This window comes from Manacus vitellinus, unplaced genomic scaffold (assembly GCF_001715985.3).
Source record: "Manacus vitellinus isolate BGI_N305 unplaced genomic scaffold, ASM171598v3 scaffold_38_pilon, whole genome shotgun sequence".
Classification (NCBI taxonomy): domain Eukaryota; kingdom Metazoa; phylum Chordata; class Aves; order Passeriformes; family Pipridae; genus Manacus; species Manacus vitellinus.
The window spans coordinates 1,691,291-1,718,092 of record NW_021940526.1 but is presented as its reverse complement, the minus strand read 5'-3'; the positions used below and the strand labels follow the sequence as shown (position 1 = coordinate 1,718,092).

Here is a 26,802-nt window from a genome sequence, read left to right as displayed (position 1 = left end):
TGATCCATGGCACAGCAGTGAATAAATGTTTCTTGGCACAGGGGCTTTGCTGTGCCACAGATCACTTCTTGTCTGAAGTGGGTTCCTCATCTGTTTACCTCTCAAGCAGCTGTTCTGGAATAGCACAGAAGTGGTGAAATCGGTGGGGACATTTCAAAAGCATAGTTTCTCCTGTGTGTTTCCTGGAGCCTGCTCTGACACAAGTATCCTCCTTGTGTCCTACTCTCCCCTTGTTGTTACCACACAAACCTCGTGATGTCTTGGCTCTCTGCTCTGTACAGAAACTGTTTTGTGCATTGCTGGGGATCCTACTTTCATGTGGGAGCTGCTTTTTTAACAACCCTCACACCAAGGACACAGCTACTCTCAGACAGAGTGGTCAGAAGAGGCATGATATTTTTTTATAGTTCCAGGACCGTCTCTTTACACTTTTAGCATTTCCTGGTGTGCAGATCATCCCAATACAAACTCTCTGACTCCCACTGCACACTCTAATACCCATGTTTTAAAAACTGCTCAGTGAACCACTGTAACCTGTGAATTAGAGCTCTGAACTGGATACAAGAGACCCAGTTCTGATCTGCCTCTGTTCTGCTAAGTAATTACAGATGACATACATTAGCATTTCTAGCCTCATTTTTATCCCTCTGTAGCACTCTGATAGTGATTCTGATTTGTTTGTAAAACAATAAGTTGAACTGATGAGAAGAGCTACAAAAGAGTGAAGTGTTGTTATTATCTGAGTGGTCTTTTAATTTCTATATCTCAGAATGTCTCCATTAATCCTGTAAAAGTCATGACTATTCTGTTTACCAGACTTAGTGTATGAGACAGTACAATGATGAAGATTAATTATAAATCATAAAAAAAAATTCTGGAAAACAGATTCCTGTAACGTTTCCATTCTGTGTAGGCTTTGTCAGTGTCTTAATACAATGATGCCAGTTGGATTAGAAAGCTTTTTAAAATGTGAATCTATCTTTTCAAAGATTTGTAGCCAAGCCTTTCCAGTTTGTTAAAATGTAATTAGTGTCTGCTTGTTAATATGATGTTCATTGATTTTTAAAGTACACAGACTTCAAAGCTAGAAATAAATAAATAAAAAGAAGATAATTCAAACCAGAGTGGAACAGCTCGGACAGTTTTACTCTTTTGCCAGGATCCCAAAGCTGTTGTGTTCAAACAATGCCACAGTTTGAGTGGAAATGTGAAGATTAAATCCAAACCCTGCATGTCAGCTTTTTTGCAAATGACTATCCAGGATTTCAATAAAATGTCCAACCACAACAGATTATGTTGCAGGGATTTTTATTGCTTAACAACTTGTGATAGTCTCCCATTTCTCTAACATGTGTTATAAACCAATGCACCTAGCAAGGATTGGTGAAATTTTGGTACCTAACTCTATTAGGCTCTTCTGAAGAATAATTTGAAAGGAACAAAAGATGAAAAGGTTCCAAAGAAGATGGATGATTGCAGAATTTCCCATTGCACATCAGTGCAGTGTGGCACAAAATGGTGTTTCATACACAGGTATGAAACATAATTTGACCACAGTCATGGAGGAAATTATACAAGCACTAAAGAGGAAGATGGAGGTAACTTGAAATTCAGGGAGGAATTCAAAGATGTGATCCTAAGGAGACAGCAAAAGCAATACTAGAGCACAATGCTTGAATAAGAAGCTGGTCTTGAGAAGAAGAAGGTGGAAAGGGATATCCAAGGGACAACCCTATCCAAGGGCAAGAGAGAGGATGAAATTAGCTAGTGCAGGAGAGATGAAGCTTGAGCAACAAATTTATTCAACAGCAGATGAAAGACAATTCAGAGGCAAAGAAGAAAGGAAGGGAAACTACCCCCTAAAGACAACATGACAAGACAGTGGAGACAGGCAGGACTGAGACTCCACGGGGGGGGAAGAAGGGGGAAATAAAAGGCAGACTGATTTTCAGGCAAGAAGGAGAAGAGATCCCTCCACACCAGTATAACAGGGGTGTCCATGACAGCAGACAGGTTCCTTGATGGTTTAGAACAAGGGAGGAACAATGTGGAGCCAAAAAGCAGAGAGATTCCCTGTTCTTCCATAACTAGGAATGCTAGATGTAAACCAGGAGCAAAGAAATAAGAAAAGCAGATGGAAATAAGGATTGTCTTCCATTCAGGACAAGTGATATTGTAGAAACAGGTCAAGAACAACCCCAACAGAGAGAGGACAATGCTTTAAGTTACAAATGCTCTGGATTTTTTTTCCACAGAACTCTTGCAGTCCCGATGGAGAATGATAAGGTAATAAAAGTGATATATCTCCTCAGCACTAGCTCTGTGAAGGAAGCTGCTGAGAGACAGGCAGCTAAAGCAGATCCTTCTCTGAGGGCGGTCTCCGTTTGGCCCTTTGTGATCCTTGTCTTCCAGGACTAGAATTTACAGTGAGGAAAGCCAGCTTTCACATGTAAAATAGTGAGAAAAGGGTGCAAGAGCCCTGTCTGATTTTCATGCTGGATTTTAACAGATGGGGAAAGAAATATCTTGGTAGTGATTATAGCAAGGGACAATGGACCCCAAAAGAAGAAAGGCATGCTGACAACAAAGCATTCTGTGCTGGTCCCAGTACATGAAGGTAATTTTTTTCTAAAGGTTTTGGAATTGCCATTCACTTTTTAATTGCAGATTTGCTGTGTGATGCCATCCATGGTGAGCACAGAAGGAGGTCAGCTGTGTGATAGCATCTAAGCTTTGATTTCTATATTGTATACAACATAAGTGTTCTGGTCTCTATCTGTTCTTCAAAAATCAAGGGGCCACCTAAGTTTTAAAACCGCTTCACAGTCATGCCAGACAGTACTGACAGGACATGTAGTCAGTGAAAACACTTTACTAAGTGGTAAAAAAGGAAGTGGGAAAAGACAGAGAGGAATCATTGAGTTCAGGACTACCCAGTTGCTTTAGAAACTGCTGTTTGTAACCGTGTCCTGATCTGTCTTGTCAAGCCATCCCATGAGGCTGCTGACATGGCTAGATTAAAGACATTTCAGTAATAACTCTCTATTACCCTGTTTTGCTTTGACTTAAACAAGACTATAGAAAAAAGCATCTCTGTAGACAGACGGGAGATAAAAGATTGTAAATTACTGCAAAGTTTAGGGGATGGTAACTTTCAGAACAGGGATGATGCTGATGACCACGAGGGAGCAGCAACTGCTTTCTCTGATACTTCTGAAGCCAGCAGCAATATTTGTCCCATGAATTTGTCCATGGATGCAGCACACTGAATATGTTTATATCATCTGCATAAGTTTAAATTACCAGCAGCCAAAACAATAGTCAGCAATGAGTGGAGAGCTTTGAATGTGAAGTCAGGGTCTTCCCTAAGTATGATTTTATTTTGAAGATTGTCTTGGGGATTTGCATCTTAGTGGTGTCACTGGGACTGGATCTTGAGGAAGAGGAGTTGGCAGGGAGGATGCTCTTGAGCCCAGGAGTTAAATAATCCTCTCCATCTGGGATAAGAAGTAAGCTCAGGTGCTGTAGGTACAGGATGAGTGGCAAAGAAAAGCAATGCTGTGGTAAGAAAGCATTAAGTGAGAGCTCTGAAACACCAACCTGAGAGAAATAGTAAGGAAAGCAAATTGTAATGGGTTTGTTAGCCACGAGGAGAGAAGCAAAGAACTGAGGCAGGGTTTAGTGAAGTTGGGGGATTTACTGCATATGGGAGCAGCAAAATATAGTCAAAGATTTGACTATGAATGTGTCCTGAGGAACCCAACGTGGTGGCAGAGGTGTGATGCAGCATGGGCTGCCAATGAGCAAGAAATCAAGAAAATCAAAAGACAGTGTTGGAAGACTTAAAATAATCAGGGGATGAGGAGATAGCATGGATCCAAACACCCTGAAAATCTTTGATGCAGGGGAACTGAAGACCTACAGGGGCAATCAAGACCTTGCTTAGGCAACACACAATGAAGATTTGCCCATGGAAGAGAAGTTGTAAGGTGGGTCACAGTCAGTCAGCAAAGGATTAGATAACACACTCCAGGGAACAAGGCAAGGATAAAGTGATGCTAGGTGTACAGGATTGGATTTGAGGACCCACAAGGCCCTGTCCAGCTTAATCATCTACGATTCCATGGAGACAGCAATGAAAGACCTACATTGTCTCCCTTAGAACTAATTTCATTAGGTATGGGCTTAGGTCACGTATTACAAATAGGTCTCTTTTATGTTGGATTCTAGTTTGGAGTTTGCAGTGATTGATGGATTCATTAAAACGTCATCACTGCAAGGGACAAGAGTTTTCTGTTTAAAAATAAATAAATGACGACAGAAACAGCAAAAAAGCCTTCTGCTTTTTGTTCTGATTCTCCCTGCAGCTTAACATGCTTCAGGAGACTGCTTGGTGGGAGAGAGAGGAGATAGGATAAGAAGGGATTAGCAAGGGATATCAGTATTTCACTCAGATCTTTGGCTACCTGGTTGTTCTTGAATTCTACCCCCCAGTCTCTTTCTCTTTGTTTTTCTGAATGTCACGTAAGCACCATTCTGGTGCCAAATAATACTGACACTGTGATCTCTCATTTGGTCTGGAAAAGGCACTTGGCCAAATTCTCAGGTGTTTATAACTCAGCTTTATTGTACAGAATTAAGCAGAGTTGCACTTGAAGATCCAGCCCAGTGGATTACTGCTTGTACAGCTGGGATGTCTTTTTAAGGCCAAATTAGTCAGTATAGAAAGATTTTCTCCACAGAATTTGGCTGTCATCCTTGTGACAGTATGTTATATTTTCAAGTAGATCCCATGGGCCAAATTAATTGCAGTGCTCTACTGATGTCAGTGATGTTACCCCAAGTGTGAATTTGGCCCCATTGTTCTGAGGCTAATAGACTTTTTTCTTTTTTTTTTCTTCTTTTTTTAAATGAAAGTGGATCATAAAATATTCTCAGATTTTCATCTGGTTTTGCTTATAATAATTATCTTTTCCTGGAGCTGAGTAGTAAAGAAAATATTCATATTCTTCAGTGTCTGGTATAAATTGCAGTGCTTGTTTGCTGCAGCCCAAGACACAGGCTAAGGACAGAAACTGGTGCATTTGCCCTTGTCTGTATGGACAATGTACAGACAAGGTGTCAATGAAACACATCAATTTTCAGTGGCTTTTTATACTTTAGAAGATACTCTTCTGGCAGCAAATGCATCAAGATAATGTTAAATTCCACCCTTTGTTATTAATTGAGAGAGAAGACATGTTCTTTTTAGCAGGTTTCCATCTTTTTGAAATAATGCCTGTACAGTTTGCAGAATTAATACTGCAACGGGGAACCAGCATATTTTTGCTTACAGCTTGCACACAGTTAGGTCAGAGAAGGTGTGAGATGTGATAAAAGTAAAATTAGCTGAACCAGGCAGTTATTACAGTTGGTTCCTACTCCTGGTCTGAATAATGTACCTGAGGGAAAGTGCAGTTGGGACTCCAGTGTTATCATTTTTGAGGGAGAGGCTGGCTATGGATTACACTCATGTCATACCTGGTGCTCCCAAATTTGTGTTGAGTGAAATCTTTGCAGAAATGTCAAGAGCCAGAGTGGTCTGATTGAATTATTGCATCACTGTTCAGTCCAATCTTTTTATTGAAATTTTGAGGATCAATGAAATGTCCTGAAATGCCATATAAGGATTAGAAGGAACTCTATAGCAGACCTTAAGGCACGAAGCCTACAGCTGGAACTCTCCATCCCTCTCTAAATGACAGGGACATCTCACATACTCTTGTTCACCAGACCTTTTGATCAATTTGATATTTCAATGGAATAATCACTGAACAGAGTGCTCCTGATTTGTGGAAAGGCATCAGTTTAAGACTTTGACCTTGTTAAAAGAAATAGATGTGAAAATGAAGCCTCTCAACCTTAGGAATCTGTCTCTGTAGGTGCATTTGAAGCTTCATCTGGGGCAACCAACCTTCAGATTCCACAAGAACTGCAAGGAACTTTGGAGGAGTTCTAAAGGAACTCTTTCTCTCTGAGCTCAGCATCCTCTACCCTAACACACTCCAGCAGGGTATCTGGCCCTCTGGATGTTTAATGAAGAATCAAGACCACCACCTCTGTGGTGTTGAGAGTGGGAGTTATTCTTGAAAGAGAAATGCTGATACTGGATCAGCCCTAAAAGTTGTGGTGAAAGCTGTTCTGTGATTGTACAATTTTGCATTTGTAGGGGTGGAAGAAAATGCACAGAGATTGACCCTGTGCCCATGTAAACAGTGTATCTGAGAAAACCATACTTCTTGATGAAAGGAAAATAATATCCTAAACAAACAGATAGAAGGTACCCTAAAAACAAAAAAAAAGAAAGACAACGGATCTCTCACTCCTAGCTGAGGTTTTCTGGGGTTTTGTTGTTGTTGTTGTTTTTTGGGGGGGGTTCCCCCCACAAGAAAGAGGGAAAGTAGCTGAATTTATGTGTCTTCTGAAAGTCTGTAGGGGGTCTCTTAAAGCAGATCATTAGACAAAGAGGCCTCTCTTGCTGGATTTCTCTTAATTTTGTATCAGTGTTTAAGTACCCTTTTTCCTCAGAGTTTAGGATCTGATTTCAGATGTTTTAATGTCAAAGACAGGCATAATTTGCAGTAGCATAAATATCTCTCCAGTGCATGTAGGAGAAATGTCAACTGGACATAACTGCATGTACTGGAGGGCATACTTCATGCTGTTCCTCAGGGCTGTATCTGCTGGCTACTACTCACTTTTTTTGCCATCTCTTCATCTGTCAGAGGCACTCTGGGACTTCAGTGCAACTCTGCTGTCCCATTAAAATGGTTCCATGTATACAGAGCCTTAAAATACACAAGTGCAAAACAGGAGACAAGTAGGGAAAAGCCTTTCTTTAAAATTAGGTTGAGAAAAAAATCAGAAGAACTAGAAGAACATGTCTGCTGTCAAACATTATCTCCTAGTGATGTCTCCAGGCAGTGATGTTCTCCTGAAGGATGAATCCTTGCCTCCCATTTTTGGCAGGTATGGTGATGCTCTGTTACCCTTAAAAATGGTGGAATCTGGAGCAAAGCTTCCCTAATGAAACTCAAAACCAGGTAAAACTGCCTACTTTAGGAGGTCTCATAAAATCCTGCAGTTTAGGTCAGTTGTGCTGCAGTTTGCAGGCTGGGGTACAGTTCAGTGTGAATGCAGGAAATTTACTGTAGCAGGTGGAAAGCAGTCAGTGCTTGGTAATCCAGCCACATCATGCTGCTGCTGGAGTCAGCACCACTCAGTAATTTGACACTGGAGATTCTAGATGGACATAAATTGCAGAAATTGAGTGTACTTTTAAGGCTGATGAATACATCAGAATCAAATGCAGGACAGGCTACTAATCCACAGGAACAAATATTATCCATTTCCATCCTGATCTGGTTGAATCCAAGTGTTACAACAGCGTTTCCAAGCCTCAAGGGTGAGATTTTTGTCTCTTGCTTATAGCAGTTTTTACTTTATATCAACATCTCTTGGGGACCTCCTTACCTCATAAGTTACTGGGGAAATTCCAGACACCTAGAACTGGACAAATGCATCATTATTTTAGAAGGATGAAGGAGGTGACTCCCTTCTCCCAGCCTCCCCAAGTAATTATAGGCCAGTGAACCTGATGTCAGTTCTGAGACAACTGCGGGGAAATCAGAGGCACAAAATAGTTCACATTGAGCTAAAGAGATGGTGACATAAATGACACCAGTTAGCATAGTTTTGATAACAAAAATGGTGGTACAAAATAGTTTTTAAACGTCACTACCTAAAATGTTACACATATTAAGTGAGCAAATTGATAAATCAGGAGGGTATTTTTATCAAGGTCCTGCAATGATTTGTTCTTGCCCCCAAGCTATTCATTATTGTTATGAAGGATTTGAAAGGAAAAAATAAATAAACCAGCTGCTGGAAAAGTTGCAGATATACCATAGTGGTAAATAAACAAGACAGGTCAAGTCTATGAGGCAAATTGCAACACTCAGTAAAGCAAAGTCCTCTGAACATGTGTTTTAAACCAGCAAAATGCAAGGTTTTTGAGGACATTTGAGAACAAAGACTGCAGATGACAGTTTACATCCTGGAACCAGTGACTGTGAAAGCCTTGGCCCAGATGCAGGCTGTGGGCTTTGTCAGTACGTATATGGGGACAGACTGAATCCAATCCTAGCCATCCTAAAATGTGTTTGTGTTAAATCTGCATAATCGGTTGTTCTCATTAGCCAGACCACTCTGTGCTCAGCCACTGCACAAACTCCTGAAAAAGTTTGCCTGCTTAGGACAATTTTTCCCCATTTTTCCACAAGTTGGAGAAAGGCAGAATGTTTGAACTCGAAACTTAGTTGTTTCTTCTCCCTCTGAAAAACCTTATCATCAGTAGTGAATATCCTGCATCTCTGAGTGTTGTCAGGTATCACACACACCAATTACATGGAAGGGGTCTAGTTTTAGGACAGCTCTGAGACAAGAAACAAGGCCCTGTGGAAATCAGAGAGTTCAAAACATCTGAAAAGATCTGTTGGATAAATGATGATGTTGGATTGGAAAAGGTCACTCTGGCATTCTTAAAGCTCATAAACCCTTCAAGACAGAGTGGTTCGTATTGTCCTTCCTTTCAGGTAAGAAAAAATTTGTCAGGTACTCAAATGGTAAGAAATGCCAGTACTAAGTTATCCGTGCAAACTAACATAATTTTCCTTGTGAGTTGGGGTTAAGATAGCTTCCCATTGCATGACTGCTACTGATTTTTCCACAGGTCCCCTACCTTATTGATTTGCCACTTGCATTACTATAAATGCAGGCTCCTAAGTTCTTTGTGACTTAAAATGTAACATGAGCTGTAAATCCCTGGGGTGCTCTTAAAAAACATCATCCAGTTAAGTCATCAGTGAGCAGGTAAGCTGCCAAAAATGAGCAGCAGCAGCCAGCCCCACAGGCGGGGATATATGTCAGGTAGGGAGCCAGAAGGGATTTCCTCACCCTCTTGGACTTCTCACCCTCCTCCATACAACACCAGGGAGGTATTTCAGAGCCTGAGATGGAGGACCAGGGGTGTTGGTGAGCAGCAGTTCTTGGCTGTGCCCCAGGGTGGGAATAGGCCATGCTACAATGCTGGGTGGTGGGAGATCTGGTCTTCAGTCCAGAAGCAGCCTGGCTGTCACAGTGTGCTCTGCTGGCAATTCCCATTAACCACAGGAGAAGCTGCAACACTGCACTGGTGACAATCCAGCCACTTCTGTGGAGGTTCTTGCTTATGGGCACAAAGTTTGTTATTGTTAAGCTCTAGAAAGAGGTAGCACACACACAAATGCTTGTCCATGTTCTTCTGACTAGGAACGCTCCAAGATTGTTTTTATCTGGACATTGATGGTAAAGTGGACACATCCCCCACCCAGAGCAGGGCTGCAGTCTTTGCATTATTCACTGGAAATGGCATGTTTTCTCTGGAAAAGGCATGTGGCTGGTGATTTACCCTTTGCCAGACCACTCCAGTTAAAGATTTATGGCTTTCCAACACTGGTGAATAGCATCCCTTTTCTGAGCTTTTGGGTGAAGCTGGATTCTCTCCGTAAACCTAATGCTCCACATTCCTGCTGTGCTGTTCCTTGCTTTCAGTGAGCTACAGGCTGTCCTTCCTTCTGGGCTGATCAGCACCAGTCAGCTCAGACCCAGATAACAGCACAGCATTTTTAAAGATCACTCAAACCTCCCATAGCTCCAACATATGGCAGTAAAGTGAAAACTGAGGTACAAGCTGGCAGAGCAGTATTAGTTATAAAGCTCAGCACCAGAGCACAGTGCTTATAGTTTGTGATGGTGACACATCCATTTGTTTGTTTGTTTGTTTTTCTTTCTGTTTGGGTGTATTTGGATTAACTGTAGTGTTAGGTGCTCTGTCAGAAGGTGGCACATCACAGAGCCCAACTGCTCTTCCTCTTCCTTGTTCTTCCAACTGCATCTCCTCAGAAGATCCAAGCTATCCTCTTCTAAGCAGTGTCCTAAAATAAGAAGTGAATGGGGTTTTTTTTAATCAAAATGCCTCAAGGTGTTCATTCCTCAAGCAAGTGGATTTGGCTTTCTAATGAAGTATGATTGTGATAGCCCTCCCTGTACAGCCTTTTTTTCTTTTACTGTCTTCCAAGCTGCTTTGCCCTGCTACTTGTGTTGCAAAGGCAGGAAGGCTCCTGGATTTCCTGTCTTTACCCAATGAACATCACTTAGCATCCAGCCAGAAGGCTTGGTCAGGATGAAAACAATATTGAATTTTGCAGGTCTCATTTATTTAAGAGAGTAAAACGTCTTTCTTTTCAAAGTGCTTCTCTTTAGCTTTCATTTCCTGTGCACAGAGTAGCTTTGTCTCGAGTACAATAATTAAGTTGTTGACCTTCCTTAGAGGTCAAACATAGCTTCCCTTTAGAGAAAGATAAAAACAAGCAATAATAGATACTTTGCCTGGTTTAAGATACTTGGTCTGCATGTCTGTGATGTTGCTGTATTTTCTGCTGGATGTTTTTCCCAAGATAACTCAGAGTGACATGATGTTTATCCATTTATTTTTGTAGGTACACAGTATTTACTGGAGTTGCCTTTCCCCCATTCTTTATGAAGAAAAAAAAATTCCATTGTAACTACATCAAAGAGCCTGAGGTGGGATGCATACGGTCTAATAAGGATGTTTCCTGGGATTTTAAAATGGCTATGCTTTTTTAATGATTATTTTTTCTCTAATCATCTGAGAATTTTTTTAAAAGTCAAAAATAAGAATGGAGAAGCCCAGACATCTGGAGAAGCGTTACACAAGGTAAATGGCTGTTCTTTTTATATTACTTTTTTTTTTGTATGTCAACATTTTTGTATGTAAACATTTACATTTTCCTCCTTTTAATATTATGTGTTTCTAATTTTTATGAGGTTTTTTAATTGTTGTTTACTTGTTTTTAAATATGACTGCTAGTTTATATTAATGTTCCTAATAGTCTGATGTTACATTCCAAATAGTATAGGAGGTGATGTCAGCAATTCAATTCCCAGTAGCTGTGCCTGTGTGCATAAATGAGGCACTGGGATCATCTAATCAGTCTTAATAACTATTAGCAGCAAGTTTAACTTCTTTTATATAGAAATGAGAGATCTTCTCCATGGCATGGAAGCTGGGGGAATGGATTATGCTTTACAAACTGGGCAGGACATAGAAATGCCCACAGGTGGAAGAAATCCATTAATTCCAGTGATAGGAGGCTTTATTGTTCATTTCTGCCAATGGCAATAAATGCTGGGATTGTACAGCATGTGGGATGAAGGAAAAGCAAATATAGGCATCCATCCCCACTACTGGAATAGGCTGGGGCAGCCTTAATACTTCTGAATTATGAAACCTTCTGTTCTAAAACCTCATATTCCCTATGCCTTTCTTATTCCTTACAGAAGCCTTCCTCAGACATTTAGAGTTCCTTTTCTGGTGCAGACAGAATTAAGTCTGAAAGTGCAAGTATATATAAAGCCATAAAAAAGCCCAATTGTACATGTACTCTTGGAAGCAAGAGAACTAACTCCCATCACAGCTGAGACCAAGTGTTTCCTTCATCTCTTGCTGCTGTGGCACTTCATGGCTATTAATACATGAGCAGTCCCTTCCTCATTCACCAAAACCCTTAAATTTATCCCACTGTGCCATCACGGTGAATTAAAGTTAAATATGCCTTAATGAAAGGGGGGCTAAGTGGAAAAAGTCAGGGCTAAGCAAAGCATCTCTTTTGTTTCAGAAGCAAAAGAGCAATTCTGGTATCTAATTTTGGACCCCTGGGAAATGCCTTGGTACTGAAGTGGTCAGCAGCACGTAAAAACTTGGTGAGAGCCTGGTATTCTCCACTGCCAGCAGTCATTCAGACTTGTGTGGGCACCCCTCAAAACCCCTAAGTAGAAGCTGTGGTTGCAGTTCTTTCAACCATTTTAGGACTTTGTAGGTAAATGTGGTCCAGCAGCAGCAAAAGGCGAAAAAAAAAATCTGTTTCTAATAAAGATTAAAAAATATTTTTGAATGACCCTCCTTGTTCCTTACTATTATACGGTATTAAAAATATAAGAGCGCAGCCAAGGAGAATAGAAAACAAAGAGAAAAGCCTTTAAAAAAAATTCCACATTTTTATATCCTTTCCCTACTAACCCACCACAGAATTCAAGGGTGGGGGATTCGAGGGCTGAAAGAATCTTCATATGGTGCCAAAAATTCCCCACAGATCACTCTGGTCCCTCAGCATTTGGCTATTTAAAGCAAACACATTGTGTTTTAGATGCTAGTTTAGATCCATTTTCCATATGAGGAGGTGGGATGTAATTAATTAGCTGTTCTTTTGATTCCTAAGTATCACATGTACCCTTCATAAGGGCATGTACTTTTGACAGGGGCTGGAAAAAGGAAATAAACTACAAGTTGCACAACTTGAGTCTTCTGGGTACAAATGATGGATCAGCAGGGGATTATCGTGTGTATTTTATTGCTACCAATGCTGATTGAGTCACATGAGTGTTAATACAAACCTAGGAGAAAAAAACTGGATGAAATCACAGAGTTTAAAGTGTTTATTTTAGTCATAATTGCACTGTTTTTACATAGCATCTTTGATCTGTGAGTTGAAAAGGGGCAAAGCCAGTAGTCCACAGTAGAAGTAACCAAAGATAAACTCCTCTGTAGAGTTTAAGAAAATCAAGTCCATAGTCAGAAATACACACATGGACATACAGAGCAGAGAGGTGAAACCCAGGCTTCAGCATGCCAAAAACTACAGTTCATTGCCATTTCACCCAATGAAGTCCCTTTTGTTGCTTTTATAGAACTGCATTTATTTTAACCTTTATGTGGATCATCTGCCAGAGGAAATCCAATGTAACAAAGCAGTTGTGAAAAATGAGGGAAAAATCCTTACACCTCCCAGCCAGCACGACAAAAATAAACAATAAAGCTGCAAAACTGGAGTGGCCAGCTAAGGTCCTCCAGGCCCTTCACCAGCACAGAGCTCCAGCTGCGCTTGTTTCATGACCCCGTTGGCCACAGATGGTCCTGGAGACCCCTCAGAGAGTCACCTCCAGACAGGGTGCCAAATTCACCTTCATGTCAGCAATTTGGTGCCTCTTTCAGCTTCACAGAAAACCCCAAATGCCTCTGTCTTGCAGAAGCAGCCAAGCCCTGTGTGTCTGCTCTCCTACCAGGATTGAATATGCTCATCAACCTTCAGACCCAGGGAGCTGCAACACCAAAGCAACTGGCCTGTGACCTCTTGGGTCAGGGGATGAACCAGAATAAACAAGCTCCATAGGCCCATTTATCTCTCCTTTTTATTTTTTTCCCTTTTTTTTTTTGTTTTGTTTTCTAAAGCTGAGGAGCATCTCCTGACTGAAACGCTTGCAGACTGAGGACATCATGATACACTTTAATTGCACTAGTCCTTTGTCATCTTTATCTCCACCCAGAGGAGAGAGGAGGTTTGTAGAGGAGTTACTGCCTTTCTGTAAGATCTGCTGATGTAGCTGGGAAAACAGACTAGATCTCTATTGCACAAGTCCTTTCTCTTGGAAGAGCCCTCTTCCACTGGAAGACTAAATGTGTTCGGGGCGTTCAGTGAGTCCCTCCCTGTATATTTGGGGAAAATGAACATTATTGCATGACTGTTCTGTTCTGTACTTTTTTCCTTGTGTGCAGTTTTCCAAAGTGATGCCTGCAGGCTGATTCTCCCCAAGCCCTCTCTGTAAGAGCAGAGGAAAGGGCAGGTTCCTTTGTGGGGTGTTTCAGAGCCAGAGCCCACCACAGCTGCACCAAAATGCTCTTGTGAGCTCAGGGGGTGGGGTGGACCATAGATGCTGTAGGCTAAGAAAGGCCCATTTGGATCCTCCCATCACTCTACTATCCCATTCACTGTTGGTCTGTGAATGCATGTTAGTGCAAAAATGAATCACTTTTATGACAAATGTTTCAAAAACAAAGCCATAAAATTCTCGACTGGGTTATTAACTTTAAATGAATTGTTTAGGTTGTTTCCTTCCACACACCCCACCCCCGTTAACTTATTCTTGAGGGGAATGAATGTATTTATGGAGCCATGTGCTTCTCACATGGCTGAGGCTAAAAATAACTTCAGAAACTCATTCCAGCTAAAACTTAATTTAAAATCCAGTTTGTCAGCCTAACATGGACTACAACTGGTCTCTTAGCCTGGTTTCTTTATTTGTAATGATAGCCTTGACCAGTCTTTTGAGTGTTGATTATTTCTGGATTTCCTATGCTCTACCTCTACTTTATAAGAGATAAATGAACACATTCCTGGGCCTAAGGAAACCCCCAAATTACATGCAAAGTTTATTTGCTCTGTATGGCCTGGACTTCCACTTGGGCAATAGGCAAACTTAGTTTCTCTCGTAAATTCACACATACACTATAAAGACAGGCAGAATCAGCCAAGGTTTCTTGTTTGGTTTGGGTTTTTGGGGGGAGAGAGAGGCTTATCAAACGTTGCAAGTATATTGTCTAAGTACTGAACTGTTTTTGCCAGGTTCTTTTTTGTCAGTGATCAGCAAATCAGATGCTTCAAAATGTCTGAGCCCTCATGGGTCAAATCTTCCTTCCATTTAATTCGAGTTTTGTCATTCATTTTAAAGCAGAGACTGTAGCACATAATAAACAATTATGCAATTCCTGGATGAAAGGGATGTTTTCTCCTTGCCCTAGATAATTAAGTCCAATGGAGAATCTTTCCATTCCCATCACTAGTTGTTTTTTTTTAATTGGTCTTGAGATGACTGTGTCCTGAGCTCTCAGGGCTGAAATCCTTTAGACAGGAGACTTTCAGGCGGCAGTTTATGAATCTGTGGGGCAGCAACAGGCAGCTGAGAAAAGCAAAAGCAATGTCAGTAGGCTCAGGAACTGCACAGGAATCCATGTGCCTACTGGAAAAAAATGCAAGAGTCCACATGAAAAACTAGATGGAACACCACTGATTCTGCTAATATTATGCTATCTGGGGAAGAGATTTTGGTCTTGTAAAAATGCTTAGGTTTACAGAGAAATTCTTTATTCTTCTGGTTTCAGTACTTTCCTGTCTGAATCCCACAACTCATTTCTACAGTGCTGGGTATTATTTATAAAAAAGCATGGTCCTTTTTGATTTTAGAAGTGTTGTCAATTAAGGATGCTGTGTTGTCTCTGTCCGATAGGATGGAAGAGATCATTCCCCTTTGTGCAAACCAGTTGCTTTTTTAGTAGACCTTATTCTGTCCACGAGTGTGTGTGTGCTCCCTTCCTTCCTTTTGGTCTGTCTAGGCCCCTTCTCACACAGGAAAGTTCCCTTGGCCCCACTTGTCCTGTGGATTTTATCTCTTTGTTTCTAGTTTTGATATAGAGTTACCACTTAAGATACTAACTGAAATGACAGCAAGAGGATATTTTCAGCATTGTTTTCTCCCCACCCTTCACAGCTTTTTCTTCTGAGCTCTTCCCAGCTCTGTCAGGAACTGCTGATCATTCATGCTGGCACCCAGGTTAGGAGGTTTCCCTGAGCATCAAGCAATGCATGGGGGAGTATTTTTGCAACATCATTTCCGCTACATTTTTCTGCTTGGACTTTCTTCATTGTTGCATTGTCTACTTGGAATGGAGTTTGTTCCCATTTTCCTTCAGCTCTGTTTAGCTTTATCATTTTGTGTTACCTGCTAAATGTAACAATCACATCTCAGGTTTTTATAGATAGATAGATGAATAGACACACATGTAGATGAATTAATTATTCTACTTTTTTAATATTTATTGTTTAAATAATTTTCAGTCAGTGGCAGAGTTTTGCCCTTTCAACCACGATTGCTCAGTTCATTTAATCACCTCAGGCAGGAGTCTTTCTGCAAGGCCAGGTAAGCTTTATCTGGTATTTGGCTGGAAGGTATCATCTCTCTTTTCATGTTAAGCTTGCAAGTCCTCTGTTTCTTTAAGGTTGTATCAACTATTTGACTTGGTACTGATTTCTACATTAAGTAGATGTCATTATAGATATAACCACTGCACTACACAAACCAGAACTGTTTGTAGTCTGACTGCTTCCGAGAGGATCTGCTTCCGAGAGGATTGCCATGTGTTTTCTAGAGCCAGAATGAAAGCTGCCATTGTAAAGTTACTGTAGGCTTGATGATCACAAGAAGGAGGCAAACCAATTTAAACATTTACGTATTCATTCCCCCCACCCAATGCTAAATGCTGTCCACTTTAAATTAGTTTATTTATTAGTTATTAATTATAACATGGCTGACTTTTCTTGACATTCTTGGGGAAGGATTCAGGCTCAGCACCCTTAACCATTGCTATTTTTTGTTATCTAATGCATCTACAATCAGCAGCTTGAATTTCATGCACATCCAAATGATCTCTTCAGCCCTAGTGTCTCTAATTGCATTATTAAGCAGGAATTCCCATGCCTTCCAGTCCTTTTATATAATCTATTTACACACAGATTGTTTTTATCTATTTCAGTCAGGAGGTATGAATTTTTTAATTGAAACTGTTAAATTAATGAAAACCCTAATGAAGGTGAGTTAACAGCTAAAGGTGCTTTATACTCGTATAGATCATTCCCGCAGATTGGAACACGCTTTATGTTTGCATCATCCCTACCTGCAGAAAGGGGGCAGTTACACCCCAGTATTTAAGTTGTACTATTTTCAAATTAGAAGAGTTAAACTGACTGCAAAACCCGTGTGTCCTTTAGCATCGAGGAACCATCGGGAGTTAAAAGGGCAGAAATCAGATTTCAAGCACCTCAGTAAACGGATGCTAAAACCTAGCATTTAGCACAAAATTATTTCTTAATGGCGTTTTAACGCTGTTGGAAGGGGCTACAAAAGGCAGGAAATTCATAGTTAGCACTTCCCTGTGCACCATCACTACCTTCTCATGCGTGTGTTGGAGCTGCTGCTGTGTGACACACCAGTTATTATGGATTTGGCTGCTCCTCCGTTGTCTACACAGTCCACTTTCTGCAGCCTCCTCTGACTGTGGTGGCCTCCAAACTCTGGGTGTTCTGCAGCAGCAAATGTCACCATGGGTGAGACTCCCAAATGCAGCTTTGAGGCCAGAGCGTTCAGGGCTGAGGAGGTGGGAGTTAAAATCTGCGGCTACCGGGATTTGCCTTCTGCTTTGGAGGCTCTTGGACTTCATTGTTTCCTCTATACATGTCAGCATTAGCAATGCAAGTTTAAATAAATAACCCACTTATGTAGGTTGAAGTTTGAAGGCTTTAAGAAAAGAAAAAAAAGCGATTGTGTGATTAATCACAAGAGCAGAACAGCAGATAACAGTCCAGGGTCGAACTACCACAACCCCCCCCAGTGATTAAATACACAAGCAAAAGTTAATGTGTGGACCAAACTCAGCACAGCTCCAGGGGATTAAAGACAGGTATCCGAGGACAAAATCTGGTTTGCTGCTTTGCAGGGACAGGAATTTGGAAACCCCGTCCACCGACACATCCATGAAAAAGTGAAGGACAGCAAGCGGTAGACAAAGTTCTGTTCTCTTTGAAACAAAGAGCTGCCAAAACGTTCATGTCAGGGGTTTGGGGTTTTTTTCCTTCTCCTTTGGGCAGACAGAGCTGGGTTGGAGCTGAGCAGCTCCCGACCTCACCCACACCCAGGGAGGGGGACGCCGGGACCGAAACAGAAAGTGCAAAGAGGGGCACGTGTCTAGGGGAGCTCTGCAAACACAACCCCTGCACAATCTGTTAAGGATATTGATATTTGGAGTTTTTGCTTCGGCGTCTCGTTATGTCCTTTAATGAAACTACTGGCAATGAAGTAGTCGTGTTTTTTTCATTGGGTTTGAATTTCTGAAAAGCATAATTTCAGCAATTTTTCTCTCTTCTTACGCATACACACACAAATTGCTTTAGACAGGAAGAAATTGCTTTAGACAGGAAGAATTTTCTAAATTAAGTTAGACTTGAATCAAATAATTGAAAACCTATTTCTAAAACGTACTGTGGTGCCTTGCATTCTTAAAAAAAATTCCTGTATTCCCAATTGTTTTTCAGTAAACTTTCATCGGTCTGTTTAAAGTTCTGCAAGTGTGAATATTCATATTTCAAACATCTGGCTTGCAAATCGAGCATTTCAGAAGTACTATATCCCCGCTTACTACAGAATTGTCAGTAAAACTTCAGCAACAACCAACTCGCTTCCTCGCCAAGGGGCCGGTTCTGCCTTATTCACACAAATAGGCTTTTTTTTTTCCGTTGACTGGAATAGGAGCAGAATCCATCCCGAAATAGTGGCCCCTCTGGTTTAATCCATGACAAGGGACAAACAAATAGACCCTTTGAAATGAGTTTCATCTTTTGTGTCCCATTTGTTGTCTGAAGCAGGTGTCAATTGGATCTTTTCCTGTCTCTCTGTGGTTGAAAAACAACATGTTGTAGTTAAGCCTACTTGTAAATTGTAGTATTTTACAGAAAAACTCCTCCGGGGATCTATGAAAAAGCTACTTGAGGTTAAGAACCAGAAGTCAAAAAAGGGTTAATTTACTCCACCCCCCCCCATCCCTTCTCTCTATTTCTCATTCTGTTTGAAGTTGTTTCTTGTTTAAAAAAGATCTCTCTACTGTCTCCATATACAGTAAAAAGAGTTCTTCATACACAGCGTCTGATCCTGCCTCCACTGAAGTTCATTTATTTGTAAATCATGGAAAAGAATTTTCTTTTATAGCGGGCCCAGCCACAAAGTTCCTATTTTCTTGAGCCAACAATCTTATCAACCACCTGCTTTGTGGATCTAGGGCTAGAAACTGCCTCTGAGTTTTTAATCTTGTGAAAAGGTGACTGGAACTAAGACTGCAAGGGGCTGGCCTGACTGCCCTGCCAGCTGGTCAGACTGGTTGGCTTTCCAGAAAAAAACCACTGCCAGCAGCTTCAATAAGCAACAATAAGCCCACACATCACACATTTTGAAAGAATGACATTATGTATAAGAAAATGCACTGGAAATGTATAAACTGTTACATGATATAACTGCATAAAATGAACAATGTTATTTAACAAGGCTTGATCAGATGGGGCTGTGCTGTTTACAGTGACTCGCGCCCCCCTTTTTTGTACCAGTCTTTCTAAAGCCTCCCGAGAGGATTTGTGTAGGGTGGCACCTCCTCCTGAAGCCAGTTCTTACTGTGCGAGGATATTACGAATAAAGAGGGAAGAAAACTCTTAGTTGTTCACTAGCAGCAAATAACTGTCTCATGCAGCAAGGTGGAGCTCCAGGTATTGCTTTTTCCGAGCCGTTTTGTTTCACACTTGCTGTTGTCTTCAGGGTACTAGAGGAGCGAAAATCTTCCACAGGCAGGTCAGCTGCCCTGAATGAACATGTGCTTTGATCTTAGCGATGTCCTCAGCCGCAGGCACCAAGGTGCTGCACGTTCAATCCGTTCTCCGCCGTCCCTCCTTCTCTCCCGAGGTGGCTGTAAAGCCAGCACAGCTGTGCAGAGAGGAGCCTTCAGCCAGCCCAGACATGTGTCTGCAGCACTTTGTCCACAAGTTCTGCTTCTGGCAGGACCAGGAGAGACATTTGTGTGATTTCACCAGTGCCTGGTGGGTGTCTGTGCTCCGTGCCCGCTATTTACTAGCACACTCCAGGAGTCAGAGCATCTTTCTGAAGCTTCTCTCTGTGCTCTGACCATCTCACCCAGATCCACTCAGACTTTTACATCCCACCATGGACAGTAGGTGAAGCTGTTGCTATCCAAACTGCGCCTGAGAGCACCAGCAATGTGCACATTTGTTTGCCAGACAGCACACTTGAACTTGGGTAGCAGAGAACGATTTTCTTAGAATTGAATACTTTAGATGAGAGGCCCCAGAATCTCTGTTTTCTTTCTCTGTTGCCTTATTTGACATAATGTCACCCTCCTTTAAAGGCATATTTCAAGTTATTCCTGTCCTCTACTAGCTGGGGCATTCCCCAGGGAGTCCCTCACTGTTTGCTGTCGCAGGCAAAATGCTGCCCTACGGGAGGAACAAAAACCAACCTGGTAGAAGAAGCATCTAATCCAAACGACCATCCTTAGTCCAGGAGAAATTAATTTAGACCTCAGCAGCTTTAAAAAAATAAATTTTAAGGGACATGTGCTAATTTAAATGATTTCTTCACCTGCAGTAGTAACTGTTCTTACTGTTTCCTTACAGCCAAATGTCTGTGTAACAGAAATGCCTTTGCTGAGCTCGTTGTCACAATCCCTACAGAACAAAGATTTCCTTCCCCTAAGAGCTTTTTCCTTGCATCTCAGAAAACATGGATGTTTTAAAAGACCTGTTGCCGATCATTCAGATGTCTGCAGGGAATATAGCATTTGTCGTCAGGCTCAGATCTGGGGAAAGAGAAAGAGGCAAATGGCAGGGGAAAAAAGCTGCCCTCACTCTTCATGTTTCTGCCACCTTTGTTGAACAAAGTCCTTCTTTAATGACAGGATTGTGGCATTTTTCCACTTGCGTCAGTTTGTGGTGTGCAGTGTTTATCTGGAAACATTTGCTTTATAGAAGGGGATGTTTATCATTAATACTATTTGATTACTAAAGCACTGGCTCAAAGTTGAGCTGAGAAACCTCAGTGTAAATTCAGCACTTGAGCATGAGAGGCATTAGAATATGCAGGTTTCAAAACGGAATGTTTCATTGATGTGGCATAATTTTGACCTGACAAAGCACTACACAAAGATATTAGGAAATACAAAGTGTCAACTATCAAGCAGAGGAACCCACTGAGTAAACCCAACAAAATAAAATCCCCAAATACCCTGTCCAGGAGGCATAACTAACTAGACCAGGCAGATCCTTGCCTGTGCCAGGGCAGCAACACGGTAGCAGTTCTAATCACCTTGCACAGGCTGCGCTACAGCTGTGTTAAATCACCTGAGTGAATTCAGGTGATATCATCTGAAGCCACCAATAAATGAGCTCTATTTTCTTTGCCTGTGGGAATGAAGGTCTTCTGGTAATGTCTCCTAAAGGAGACAGCCCTTCATTTCACCCACCATCATAGCAGTTGCTATGAAATCCTCCTTTCCCTTTCCTGCTGCAGAGCTGTCCTTCAGCCTCAGCTGGCTTTCTGGTTCTATTATTATTGGTTTTATTTATTTATTTATTTATCTATTTATTTAAAGCTTCTGATCTCCAGAGTCACAAAAGTAGTCTTGAAAAAAAGCCAATTGCAAGTCAGTAATGTGATTTTTTTCCCTGGGGAGGTGAAGGGTTGAAAACCATAGTTGTGGAAGGTGTGAATTGCTGTGTTTGTCTATTTTTTTTTTACTATTAGAAAGGCTGGCTGCTCCTCTGCTACACTGCTGAACATAGTGCAAGACCTGTCAGAAGTGATCAGGCAACTCAAAGCTCAGTCACACAACCCCTTGGGGTGATTTACAACTTTTTCAGCCATCAGCTGGGCCAGGATCACCTCCTCATTCTGCTCTTGGCTCCCACCAGTGTTCCTGTAAAGCACTTTCCCTTCAGAACCTGTGTAGGTACACACAGGGTGAGCTGCCACATTATTTGTTATTATATGTAATAATTTCAATTTAATGACAAATTTGGCTGAGTTGGTTCAGTGGATGAGCCAATTTAATGGCTCACTGCTGCCAAAACAGGGGGCCGCCTCTCTGCTCTGGGCCGGGGGGCCAGTTCTGCCCCATGCCTGGCACTGCTGCTGGAAAACCACCGGGAAAGCCTCAGCTGATGTGCTGTGACTCACCAAACAAGGTGACTCAATCAGGGAACCGAGCTTTTACTCTTGAACACTTGGGTCCACTATGCCAATTCAGGTACTTCTGCAGTGCCTGAACTGTGTTCAGAGGGAAGGGGGTTGCTGGTTTCACTGCATTTCTCTAAAGAGGCAAAAATTGCCTTGTGGCAAGCTCTTGTGAAAGTCAGCGGAATTCAGGCTCTTTGGGCACTTTGGAAAAGCACTGCCCGGCATGCTGATTCCCACAGTCCCCTACTGCCACATCTTGGCAAATGCTACACTGCAGTTGCACATCATCAGTACAAAAATGTGCAGCATATTGAAAAGTGAAAATGTGGCAGAGTGTAAAATAAACAGAATTTGGTATTTAAAAATAAAAACACCTAACAGTTGGGAAACTGGGCTGGACAGTTTTCTCCATTTCCATATCCCATAATTCAGACTCGTTATACATTTCCCCTTTTGCTGCAAATTTTAATAAAGTGGCCGATGAATTTCCAGCCTGTCACCTGAGGCACCGCAGAATTCAGAAATCTTGACCCCAGCTGGTGGCAAAATACATAGATGGGAAGGAAAGCACTAGAAGAAGCAGGAAAATGGAGAACTCTAAGCTAATCAGTTCTTTTAAAAAGAGGGTGACTACTATTCAAGTTGTAATTTATTGAGATAAAGGAACCATGAGTCACAGAAAGACTTAGGTTGCCTGCAGGGGAATGTTATTCTTTTTTTTTTCCCTCTTATTTTTTTTTTTTTAAGAAGACCCTTGTGTGTGCATTTGCAGCTTATAGCTAAGAGGTTGGAGCTAGAAGCTAATCAGCCATTCTGTCTCCTATCTGCTGATCTGCTGGCGTTGGGGGAAGGGGAATGTGGGCAAACAGGCATTAAATTCCACTGGCAGGCGACGGGGAAGGTATTCCTTGATAAGCAGCATCCAAGATGATGAGCCGTAAAGCAAAGCCCCTGTGAGGAAGCAGGGGAAGTGGCAGGGAAAGCTTTAGCCATCTGTCTCAACCCAGCCTTGCTCAATGCTTGCCAGAGCAGAGGTCACCACCAACAATAATAACCCTCAAGAAGCCAGACGTATGCTTTCCATTCACCAATAATCTACAAAGCGTCTTAGGGTGAAATCCTGGCTCCTCTGAAGTCAATGGGAGCTTTGCCAAGGACTTCAGTGGAGCCAGGTTTTCATCCCTGATAATTTTAAAGCAACCCCCAGGCTTAAAGATGAAACGACGGCATCCTGGGAGTGGGCGCAGGCTGAGGAGGGCAGATGGGGCTCTACCAGCAATGCTGCTCTGAAAAGCTGTCAGATCTTACAGACAGGATGCCTCCACAATCCTGGAGCAATGCCAGGATGGACAGGAAAGGGGTAAAGTGGACAAGCAGGTAAGCACTTTTTAACTACTGGGAAAGCTGGGGCATAGGACCCAAGTGATACTCTGACATAAAACCCAGTGGTGCTCCCACCTCTGTGTCCTCCTCACTTCTGAGATAAAGCATATAAAGTGAGTTTTGTTGTTTTATATTATATCATACTGGTTTTTTTTTTCTCTCTCCACTCCTTATCCAGCTATTCTCATGCTGGCCTGGAAGGTTGTCACCTGGTGGCACTCATCCAAAGTGAGGATTTTTCACACTTGACCAGGTACAATCGATCTACTGTTCATTTCAGTCACTAGGACCACCCAGCCTCTGTAATGTGCTGTGTCTCAGTTAGGCAATATTCTGTTTTTTCAGGACTCCTAACACCAAGTGTAGGTGCCTGCACCAGTGATGCAGAGGGGTTGGCCCTGGGCAGCGTGGTGGACAGCACATGGGGTGTTCAGACACGATGGCCATGGCAGGAGACAGGAACACCACCAGCAGGACATCACAAATTCAGCCCTGGACACTGGAACACTGACCTGGAACACTGAAGGTGGCACAGTGGCTGTGGACAACTGCTGGGCATTTTTGTTAACAGGCTGGTGTAGGGGAGACTATGGGGACTTTCATCTGGCAGTGTCATGACTGGAGCCAACAGACCCCTGAAACATCTCCCTGTGAGACAGTCCTCCCCACATGGTAGAGGCTGCAACGTGGACAGCCACAACCCCCTCTGGAAGCTGTGCAATGAGAACTTGGGAAGCTTGGGGAGAGGCAGGACACCAGGTGAGCTACCACAGCTTGCTGACTCCTCTCACATCAGCTGAGCTACACCGCCTGACCATGTACCACACTCATCGTGTCACAAGTGCTGCATAAAGGTGTGCGACTAACTCTGTTTTGAAGAGCTTGGGCTCAGTGTGTTTCCCCTGGCACTGGTGAGGAACTGTGAGTGCACAGGAGCTGAGTCTGCCTTTATCACCAAAGGGAAGTGGAAGGTAAAAGATGGAGGTGGAGGAGTGAGGTGCGAGCTGTGTACCTTCACAGGGAAGGAGCTATCAAAGGAACACACCTCCCTTACTCCGGCACCACTGTCAGACCCACCTCCCTGCTGAGTGCCCAGAACCATATCCCAGGAGCAGCATCCCACTCAGGCTACTGATGGATCTCCTTCCCCAGATGAACCCTGACTCCATTTTCCAGGGACTAGATGGTGGCTGCTGGAGCAAGTGTTCACCCAGCCAGGAAAAGAGATCTTCCCCCTTTGCCTTTAAACCCATTTCCCTCCAGGTTGCGTTTCAGCCTTCTGGATTCACCGATGAAATCGTCTGCTGATTTAACAGTGTTTGTGAATTTAAATGGGCATCTCTGGTGCACGTGTGTGCACACTGTGCAGTCACCCCCATCAGTGTGCACACTGCCCAGTCACCCCCAGCACAGCCACGCAGGCATTATCCCAAGCCCCACTTTCACACCAACTTCTTCCAGTGGGAAGAGGCTTCAGTTTCTCGGTGCCAGTGGCTGCATCGCTCTGCCCCTCTCTGGCTTTGCACAACAGCTTAATGCACGAATGTGCCACGAGGGAATGCGCACCAGCTCGGGCCCATCTCATCTGGATTAAAGATGTCTCTTGGTTCAGTTTCATAAGGCGAGGGAGAACTTGCGTTACCCAGAGCTCGGCAGCAGATCCATGTGTGTGTTTTCCACCAGGCTGTCACTCGGACTGTTTCGCATTACGAGCCTTCAGTCTCACTCTGGCTGTCGATTTGTACTATTAAGCTCTGAAATACAGATCTCACATGCCAAGTTTCCACTTTCCTTCAGCAGCCGGGATCCACTGACAGCCACTAGGTACAGTCAGGCTTTGGCAAACCTGGGGGACACTTGTGCCTCTTCACTGCCTCCGTAACCACCCCATTTTGTGCTCGCTGCCATGCCTGGCACCAGGATCACAGCGATGGTGGCAGGAGGAGAGCCCAGGCCGAGCGATGACAGCTGAAGCACATCAGTGTTTTTATCTTCTCAGTATTTTGATTAGCCCAAGGAATGTTTGGGTTAAAAAAAAAAAAAAAAAGGCACCACATTTTTTAAAAGCCACATGACAGTCCCACAGGCTGTTATGGCTTTATGTAATATGGAATAGGTCTGGATGATTTGCTGCATAACCAAGAGTATCAGTGTGATACTGGGTATTTATCAACAAGTGATTTCATGAGATGGAGGGGTTGTACCTCACTCTGACGTGCTCAGGGCAGCCCCATGGAAGTCCCTACCCCGCACGATCCCCTGAGCTGACTGTTCCTGCTGCAGTGCTATCACAGAACATGTTTGTGGATTAAAAATCCTTAAATCTGAAGGTTTGGGGTTTGTGGCTTTTGGTCACATCTTGAACAATACGCCAGTGCAATTATTTTAACTGTATTCCTGCCTGATTCCTGCATATTCATGGACAGTGGTTATCACTGGAAGGGAAAACCATCTGACTGGAAGGGTATGGGACATCATTCCAACTCATTCATGACCACAGCCTTCAGATGCACCAAAACATGAAAGAAACCTCCCACGAGCTCTAACTCTCCTCATGCCCCAAATGTGCCAGCTTTCCAGGTCGGGCACACTGTGGGCTGAGGCTCCCACGATCACCTCAGTCCCAGCTGGCACTGTACGCTGGAAGAACATCTCACCCTCACATTGCAGGAACCCTGCTGAGTACATTGGTCTCAGGCTGAAAATGTTTTGGAATACTTTTTCCCCATTTGAACCTTTTGGTACCAATTCAGCCTCCCAGCTCTGACACGCTCACACAGGCCATGATTGCTTGTATCCTCATTCTTATACATAACCTTCCCAATTGTGAAGAACGACGACAAAGATTCCAAAACTCCCGTCTTTTGATAGGTGACTTTATTTATGCTTCAAACTGATTTGAGCTGTATTTGTTCTTGTTACACTGAGTTGTATCTTGAGCACTCAGAAAGAGGTCTGGTTCCCTCAGACTGGATGCAAAGATACTGACTTACAGCAAGTGACAATCCAAGCCTGACTTTCACGTATTTTCAAATCCACGTTACTTTTAAATTTGGGGGCCTCCCATCTAAGAGGGATTTTTCTCTCCATGGCACTGAGGCAGCCAGCAAGCAAGAGGAAGGGAAATAAGAGTGAGGAATGTCAAACCCCAGTGGCCCGAGTCCTACCAGGGACACACAGACCACTGAAGGGGATGTGTCACTTCAGTGCAGCTCTGTCGCAGGGGAGCAGTGGTGGCAGTCGGGACACAAGGTGCAGCTATCTGTGGGACAGGGGTTTGGGTGCAGCAGTGGGGTGTCCTGGCAAAGCAGGGCTTGCAGAGGGGCAGGTCGGCACAGGGAGGAGGGGAGCAGGGTGTGGGGGGGGGACACGCTAGGCTGGAGCATGAGCTGCAGAAAGGGAGAAAGGAAAGGGGGGGAGCAAGGGGAGAGGACAGCAGGGGAGGGAGGCAGGGCAGTATAAAAGCATCCGACACATACCTCTCCAGACACAGAGCGAGGGGGCGAGAAAGTGGGTCTGGAAGCAGCAGCAGGAGCCAGGAGGCGCGGCGGCCGCTTGCAAACACGCACGCACGGTGGCAGGAGAGAGTGCGGCGCTGCCCCTGCCAGCCCTAGGGCACTGGAGGGAAGAGAGAGGAGAGATGGA

General features: G+C 43.0%; 2 protein-coding genes across 2 annotated transcripts in view; both read left to right on the top strand.

Annotated features, from left to right (window-relative positions):
- Positions 1-10,642, top strand: part of SPTLC3 (serine palmitoyltransferase long chain base subunit 3) — a 95,881-nt gene extending 85,239 nt beyond the window's left edge. The window contains exon 14 of the transcript XR_001921264.1: positions 10,578-10,642. The gene's annotated coding sequence lies outside the window, so the exon portion shown is untranslated. The remainder of the gene's footprint in view (positions 1-10,577) is intronic.
- A 6,447-nt stretch (positions 10,643-17,089) lies between these two features.
- The window catches only part of ISM1 (isthmin 1), a 49,375-nt gene continuing 39,662 nt past the window's right edge, over positions 17,090-26,802 (top strand). The window contains exons 1-2 of the mRNA XM_008932986.3: positions 17,090-17,222; positions 26,431-26,667. Of these exons, the coding sequence (XP_008931234.2) occupies positions 17,090-17,222; positions 26,431-26,667 (370 nt within the window). The remainder of the gene's footprint in view (positions 17,223-26,430; positions 26,668-26,802) is intronic.